The 7,802-nt window shown below is 44.1% G+C and overlaps 1 protein-coding gene across 1 annotated transcript; it reads left to right on the forward strand.

The window, feature by feature from the left end:
• Window positions 1-941: 941 nt before the first annotated feature.
• Window positions 942-6,352, forward strand: krt8 (keratin 8). The gene is made up of 8 exons (XM_061833461.1): window positions 942-1,439; window positions 2,641-2,849; window positions 3,126-3,186; window positions 3,775-3,870; window positions 3,988-4,152; window positions 4,272-4,397; window positions 4,483-4,747; window positions 5,591-6,352. Exons 1-8 carry the CDS (start codon window positions 1,047-1,049, stop codon window positions 5,818-5,820), a joined length of 1,545 nt encoding a protein of 514 aa, XP_061689445.1. The 5' UTR covers window positions 942-1,046; the 3' UTR covers window positions 5,821-6,352.
• The last annotated feature ends 1,450 nt before the right edge of the window (window positions 6,353-7,802 follow it).

A 7,802-nucleotide genomic window follows, 5' to 3' on the forward strand; every position in this document is an offset into this window, starting at 1 on the left:
AACTGTGTATATAAAGGTATTTAGTACGTTAAAAATTCATATGCAATATTTCTGACATTTGCACATTTTGTAATGACTATGTTAAAAGGCCATCCAGCACTCATTCCAGGTCAATATTCAATAACCACAATTTAGATTTAGTATACAATAAAGACAGGAAATGAGTTTGGTGTGGGTCTGAAAAACAAAACAAAACATGGCTTAAACGTGAGAAAACTTTCCCTTGCTTTAATTTACAGCTAATGGGTGAATATTAATATTTGTACTGTATATTTGAAATGCTGAGATGGAATATGAATCAGTAATACAAAGAAAGATAGAATTGTACTTTATGACAGCTTCTATACATTTTTGGAAGACAACGACAAAGTGCATTGCTGTAAGCTACAACTGCTAAATCTGTCTCAAGGTGTACTTCAATATGTAAAATAAACAATAGCATTTCAGCTGTCATATTGAAATGCATGTTAATCTTTGCATCTTATTGTAGTAAAAATGATGCTAATAACCACGCTGGGAAAAGACACTTCATTCCTAAAATTCCCCTCATTTCCTGTTGCATGCCCTACACAGTGCAATAACTTTTGTGTGGTTCATTAAACCGAAAGACCTACCTTACCTCCAATTTACACACCTTTATTTGTGTACTTTTTATCATACTGAAACAGTTTAGACTGCACAAAACATTGTTGACACTTGATGGTAATTACGCAGAAACAAAGAGAAACACCAAAACGCCTGAGAATTTGCTCCAAAAAAGATTTTCTCAAACAACTTGGAGGCCTGCAAGGAAGGTCAGGTAATGGTTTTCAGTGGCTGACAATGTGTCATAGGAGTGTAATATTACAGCCCTGCCTCCAGGCCCTTGCCCAGACCGGCAGCCAATGACAGTTCAGCCCTGTCTCCTCCCACAGCAACAGGCGCTTTAAAACTGCTCACTAGTCCCAAGTCTTCCTATCCACTCTGGTCTCTCCTCCTTCTGCCGGCCTGCCTGCCTGCCTGCCTCGCCAGCCTTCATCCAAAAAGCCCAAAACCTAAAGCTCACAATGGCAGCCAGTTACAAGACCACCTCGTACACGGTGAGGAGCTCTGCGGCCCCGAGAAACTTCAGCAGCAGCTCCTACGCCGGGTCGGGAGGGATCACCTCCCGCAGGAGCTACAGCGTCAAGAGTTCCTACGGGAGTGGCAACAGGGGCTTTGGCGGGAGTGGCATCTCCAGCACCAACGCCTACGGCCTCGGCTCAAGCATGGGCAGCTCGGGCATGAGCTTCGGCGGTGCTATGGGAATTGCCCAGCCGACCATCACTGCCGTGACTGTGAACAAGAGTCTGCTGGCCCCTCTCAACTTGGCCATTGACCCCACCATCCAGGCTGTCCGCACCCAGGAGAAGGAGCAGATCAAGACCCTCAACAATCGCTTTGCCTCTTTCATTGACAAGGTAAGCAAAAAGGTTTTAGAGTTACAGCAGAGTTGTGGACACTTGTTTGACCCGTTATGATTGTACATACATTTATTTACACAATGAGGAGTCCACTCATGCAGAAGCACAAAAGAAAGCAAGCGAGATGGCAAAGGGCGTGTCAGGCCTCAGCACACGTTACCTTCGGACTGCTTTCTTCCATTTAGTTGGGGTGGGGCCCTTTCTTATTGCCCTAGTGGCGTCCCCCTTCCCGCTCGCCCCCACCACTGGACTTTAGAACAGAGAGTGAAGCTCCCCCCTCTGCAGAATCCATGCAACTCTCAGGCCCTCTCAAGGCCTCAGTAGTGGGTTAATATTTAAAGAGCTCTGCTTGTATCTTGTTCTGCTCAACAGCAGCTGTGAGCCTGTGTAGTGCTGCAAGAGCAAATTAACTAGATCGTGTATCAGATCAAAAAGTTAAACTGAAGGCCAAAAACTGTCTGACGTGTCTCCAAACTGGATTCCTCCATGGACCCCTACTCCCTCCCAGTCCTGTCACACCTTTAGCTTAGTTAAATATTTACTCGTCTTCTGTTTCCCTCTCTCCTCATCTCTCTATCTTTCTGCCTCCCGATGAAACTTGGCCACAACCCGCCTTCTCTCCCTTTCCCTTCATTTGCCTACAAAAAGCTCAATTTACAAAAACAGGAAGTCACAGGGGTGATGGGTTAATTCACTCGGTTCGCCCGTCACCAGCTTTTTCCAGCAAGACTTATTTCACTGCTGAAGCCACCCTCCAACCCCCCATCCCCTCCCTCATCTCCTGTCAGGATGCATGTACTACGTCAGGCCTTCCTTTCTAAAAAGGCAACCTGCAAAGCGCCAAAGACAGATAAGATCAACAAAGACTATAGAAGGCAAACAGGAGGCATGGCTAGGTTATTGGATGTTAAGTTAAGCAGTGACAGGAGTATTTATAATATTACTCATGGTCACAAAAATGTTTAGTTTAAAGTTAGTATCCCTATTTATTTATAGAAAAATAAATCACCTTACTCGGTTTTCGTGCGTAAATTGAATGCATTAAATCACATACTAAAAAAATCTATTCTATATTTTCGGTCAATCTCAGTTGACATACATTGCAGTCTTGTGTACATAGTACGTGCACATAATCATTAATTAAGTCAAAGCTGTTCCTGTTTCTTCATCACATTTCCGTGTCTTTCTTCCTCCTTAGGTGCGCTTCCTGGAGCAGCAGAACAAAATGCTGGAGACCAAGTGGAACCTGCTGCAGGGCCAGACCACCACACGCTCCAACATCGACGCCATGTTCGAGGCCTACATTAGCAACCTGCGCAGACAGCTCGACAGCCTGGGCAACGACAAGATGAAGCTGGAGGCCGACCTGCACAACATGCAGGGCCTGGTGGAAGACTTCAAGAACAAGTGAGCGCTACCACGGCAACACAAAACAAAACAAGAAAAACTTTGTTTGTATCAGTCCCTGCACATTCTACACGGTGGCATGCAGTTCTGCACTGTCCCAATGCAAATACTTGTTGTTCATATTCGTTTGTTTTCGTTTTGTTTAGAGGGCTCCCCAGAGAGCTTTTAGGATGGATGACTTGCACCTCCTAGTGTTACACTTGTATACAAGTCTCCTATTTGAATTGCGGACACTATACTCTACTCTACTTACAGTGGTCTTTTTTTTTTTGGCAGGTATGAAGATGAGATCAACAAACGAACAGAGTGTGAGAATGACTTTGTCCTCATCAAGAAGGTCAGTGAGATTCAATTCAATCCCATTTATAATATCAAAAACAAGGCGACTTGAAGGACCTTTCACATGGAACATATTTAGTAGTAGAGAAAGAATACTACATAGTAAAAGAACTTAAGTGACACTGTTTTTTTTTTTTTATTGAAAAGAGAAGTGGCAACGCATCTGTCTCGCAGTTCTTTGTTTTGAATCTCAGATTGGGCCTTCGTGTGTGTGGTGTGCATGTTCTCAGTCTACTTGTGTTCATCTGACACTCCAGCTTCCTTCCACAGTCCAAAAAACATGCAATTGAAGAATAAAGTGTCCATAGGAATGGCTGCGAATGCTTGTTTGTCTATAAGTGATCTGCGATTAGTTGGCTAGTGACAAGGTATAACCCACTTGCCGCCCAAAGTCAGCAGGATTTTTGTTTGAAAAAAAAGAAAGATTAATGTTGTCAAGTTGTATTTAATTATACGCAAGACTACTGCATATCTTTTAGTTTTGGAAAATCTGCTCAATTGCCTTTCCGCCATACTGCTGTAGCATTGGACTGTTTAAAATGGTACTTGAGTGTCCGAAGTGAATACAATCTTGTATTGTCTACAGGATGTTGATGAGGCCTACATGAATAAGGTCGAGCTGGAGGCCAAGCTGGAAAGTTTGACAGATGAGATCAACTTCCTCAGATCCATCTATGAGGAGGTAAGGAAACAAAAGACCCCCATCTAACATTGTATTTCTATTTACACTTGCCTGCAGCAGACATTCCTCAGCAGGATTGCGTTTAATTATTTTGATTATTTTTTTGTTCTGATCTAGGAGCTACGTGAGCTCCAGAGCCAGATCAAGGACACTTCAGTCATTGTGGAGATGGACAACAGTCGTAACCTGGACATGGACGCTATTGTAGCAGAGGTGAAGGCTCAGTACGAGGACATCGCCAACCGTACCCGTGCTGAGGCGGAGACATGGTATAAGTCCAAGGTAAAGAGGAACTTTCTGCCCATTTTTTGTCTTATTTCATCAATGTGTGAATTAAAGTGTTTTTTTTCGTCAGCCATGCTCATTCAAAGGTTCCCTTGCTTGTTTGACTGTTTTTTTAGTATGAGGAGATGCAGACGTCTGCTAACAGATATGGAGATGACCTGAGGGCTACGAGGACAGAGATTGCCGACCTTAACCGCATGATCCAGAGGCTGACGTCTGAGATTGATGGAGTTAAGGGACAGGTACAGATAAATCTTACATATCACGCTTGAAACCCAAGAGATCAGAAGAACTTCCTTCAACTCCACTGTTTTGACCCTCCCCCAGCGCGCCAACTTGGAGGCTCAGATCGCCGAGGCCGAAGAGCGCGGCGAGCTGGCGGTTAAGGACGCCAAGTCTCGCATCAGAGATTTGGAGGAGGCCCTGCAGAGAGCCAAGCAGGACATGGCCCGCCAAATCCGCGAGTACCAGGACTTGATGAACGTTAAGCTGGCTCTGGATATCGAGATCGCCACCTACAGGAAGCTGCTGGAGGGCGAGGAGGACAGGCTGGCAAACGGCATCAAGTCCATCAACATCTCCAAACAGAGCAGTAAGTAGGATCCTGATATGAAAACAAGTTGATGCCTCACCAAATACAAGTTAAACCACATAACGGGAAAACTGTAGCCCTCTCTCTTACTGTCTTCTGCTTTTTAAAGCTGCTTTTTATATTCAAAGGCAATCCTATAAACTGCGCATTGTAAAACTTAAACTGAGTCAATTATACAGTTAATTGGGTTATGTATGATATGTATATCGAGTGTCTTATTTAAGTATATACTATACTATACAGTAGTTACTTGCATGGCCACTAATTCAAAGAATTCAAAAGGGTGGAGTCCAACCGACACACCCTGATGGAAATTACTGCCTAAACAGCATGTTGGGATCAATAAGTTTATTTATAAACTTACTTTGCAAAATTGAATTCATGGTTTGTGTTACTTTTAAAATGAAGATGAAAACAAAAATAAGAAGCCAGGCAGATGGACAAATTTTGACGTTGCACCCTCTGCCCCCCGAAAATCCATGATGAGGCTCATGCTACACACAAACACACATGCACACACAATACTTTTTACAAAAGAACCACTCTTCTGAATTACATAGTTTGTGCATTTGTTACCTTAGCCTCCAGTGAAAATTCTCAGTACCACCGCCATCACACCGTAACAATACAAACCATCAATATTCAGCAAAACTGCAAGATAACAGTATCCACATTCATCATCTTGATCAGTACAGAATCAGTATTTGACAAATTGAAGGCTAGGAAAATGGTGACGACATTGTGGCTCATCGGTCCTGATAGTGTTTCGTCCGGCATAGAAGGCCTTGCTGTCCTTGACCAGACCAGTCACCACTGCATTTGAACCTACCTGTTTTTCACCAGCAAGCTACGGCGGTATGGACACCCTGAAGAGCGGCTACTCCAGCGGCTACTCCAGCAGCTACAGCAGCGGCGGCTATGGCAGCGGCAGCAGCGCCAGCTACGGCAGCGGCAGCTACGGCAGTGGCGGTAGCGGCTACAACACCCAGAGCAAAAAGAACGTGGTCATCAAGATGATCGAGACCAAGGATGGCCGAGTGGTGTCTGAGTCCTCCGAGGTCATCCAGGATTGAGCTTGTGTAGTTTTGAGGAGACTCAGCATGCGCTGAACTCCTGTTGCCTTGTCTGGTAGTTTTTACACTTAAGTTTCAACTCCCACCTAACTACTTTTTTGTAATTAACATGTCTGAAGCTTGCAGTCACTCTCCACTAGAGCCTTAAACAACAAGCAATAAAGTATCCTTACACTATCAATTACCTGAAAGGGACCAAAGAATCTATTTTGTATGTTTGATACCTGAGTGTTGTCTCTGAAAGTGACGTTAAAGTGAAGGCAAATCCAAAATTTGAATATTCGCTCGAGTTACTCCACTCATAAAAGGACTGCTCCCCCTCTGGTGAACAGTGGTGTTGTTGAAGGAATAAGAACGTGCTGACGTGTCCACGGTCTAACTAATGTCTAGAAAATAAGTGCTACAGAAGGTAGTGCATGTCTTCCCCATGCGTGTCTTGTACCTGTGTGCCCTTCCAGAAGACCGCCCACATGATAGTCCTGTCCCAAGGTGCTGTTTTTGCTACCACACCAAATAAAAACATGTCTCAACATTCTGCTTTTGTCTCCAGTTCAACATTTCAGACCAGTCCCGTGTCGCAATACACTAAATGGGACCCACAAGAATGCCAGGTAGCCTTCTCGAAGTAGCAGTCTGTTGTGTCACATCATTTTAGGCCGGGAGGAAAGGAAGAAAAACAACAATCATTCTCTTCTAATCATTTTCGACAAATCATCAATGATAAAATTTATCAGTTTCCAAATCACAATTACAAAATAAAGTCACTCATGTGACATCAAGTGCTTCACTCATCCTTCCTCTAACAATTTAAGTGTCCCTGTCTGTCATGGCCAGACGTGGGTAGAGTAGCTTCGAAATTGTACTCAAGTTAGAGGAGATATTACTTTTACAGTAATATCCATCCATCCATCCATTTTCTTTGCTGCTTATCCTCACGAGGGTCACGGCGAGTGCTGGAGCCTATCCCATCTGTCAACGGGCAGGAGGTGGGGTACACCCTGAACTGGTTGCCACTCACAACACACTCACAATCACACCTAGGGGCAATTTAGAGTGTTCAATTAATGTTGCATGTTTTTGGGATGTGGGAGGAAACTGGGGTGCCCGAAGGAAACACGCAGGCAAGTGGGGAACATGAAACTCCACAGAGGCAGGTCTGGGATTGAACCCAGGACCTCAGAACTGTGAGGCCAACGCTTTACCACTTGATCCACCATGCCGCCATTTAAGAGTAATATGACACAGGTAAAACGGAGATGTAGCCCTCCAAATAATTACTAGGGCGGCCTGGTGACGAGGGTGAGTGTACGCCCTGGAACCAGGTCAAGACGTGAAGAATGAATGTGGCTGAATGTTTGTTGGTGGTCGGAGTAGCCGGAAGTGCAGAATCTCCGTCCGTCAGGCTGAACAACGTGTGCAATGCTAAAGCGTCTCTCAATGCCTTGAAAGTACTGGACTACATCGAGCAAATCGGTTTAAATAAATTAAAAAAAAAAAACATCTTAGATTCATTGAGCGAGGTGACTACACACTAGACTGGTCTTGAGTGAACCCTGCCTCTCATACAAAGTCAGCTGTGATAGGCTCCATTTTGAACAAATTCCAGGGTACTCCAATTAAAGAGACTTTGCCCATATAGGCACGGGGTCTCATTTTTGTTATAGGCCACATTGCAACTGTAATAAAGGTCTTTGGTAGCAAAAAAAAATGGTTCCAATATCGTATCTTAAATCATTCATATGGCAAGTAGAAATCTTGAAAAGGGATTTGAGCAAGAATCATGGAAGTTGCACGTTATTTGTTTTCGCGGGATGCATAAATTGATGGGGTTTGTGGGATCTGGCCCCCCAGACCTTAAGTTTGACATATGTTCCCTAGAACTGTGTTTTTCAACCTTTATAGAGCCAGGCACTTACTGTATTTCACTCGTCGTATCCCATCCACACCAAAAATTAGACAGACATACTGGTAACACGTTTACA

The sequence above is a fragment of the Syngnathoides biaculeatus genome, chromosome 2 (assembly GCF_019802595.1).
Source record: "Syngnathoides biaculeatus isolate LvHL_M chromosome 2, ASM1980259v1, whole genome shotgun sequence".
Taxonomy (NCBI): domain Eukaryota; kingdom Metazoa; phylum Chordata; class Actinopteri; order Syngnathiformes; family Syngnathidae; genus Syngnathoides; species Syngnathoides biaculeatus.

Bases quoted from the DNA above. Each gene is read 5' to 3' on its own strand.
- krt8 (XM_061833461.1), top strand. From the start codon at position 1,047: ATGGCAGCCAGTTACAAGACCACCTCGTACACGGTGAGGAGCTCTGCG. The intron at 1,440-2,640 runs GTAAGCAAAAAG...CTTCCTCCTTAG, and splicing joins TTGCCTCTTTCATTGACAAG to GTGCGCTTCCTGGAGCAGCA. The intron at 2,850-3,125 runs GTGAGCGCTACC...TTTTTTTGGCAG, and splicing joins GTGGAAGACTTCAAGAACAA to GTATGAAGATGAGATCAACA.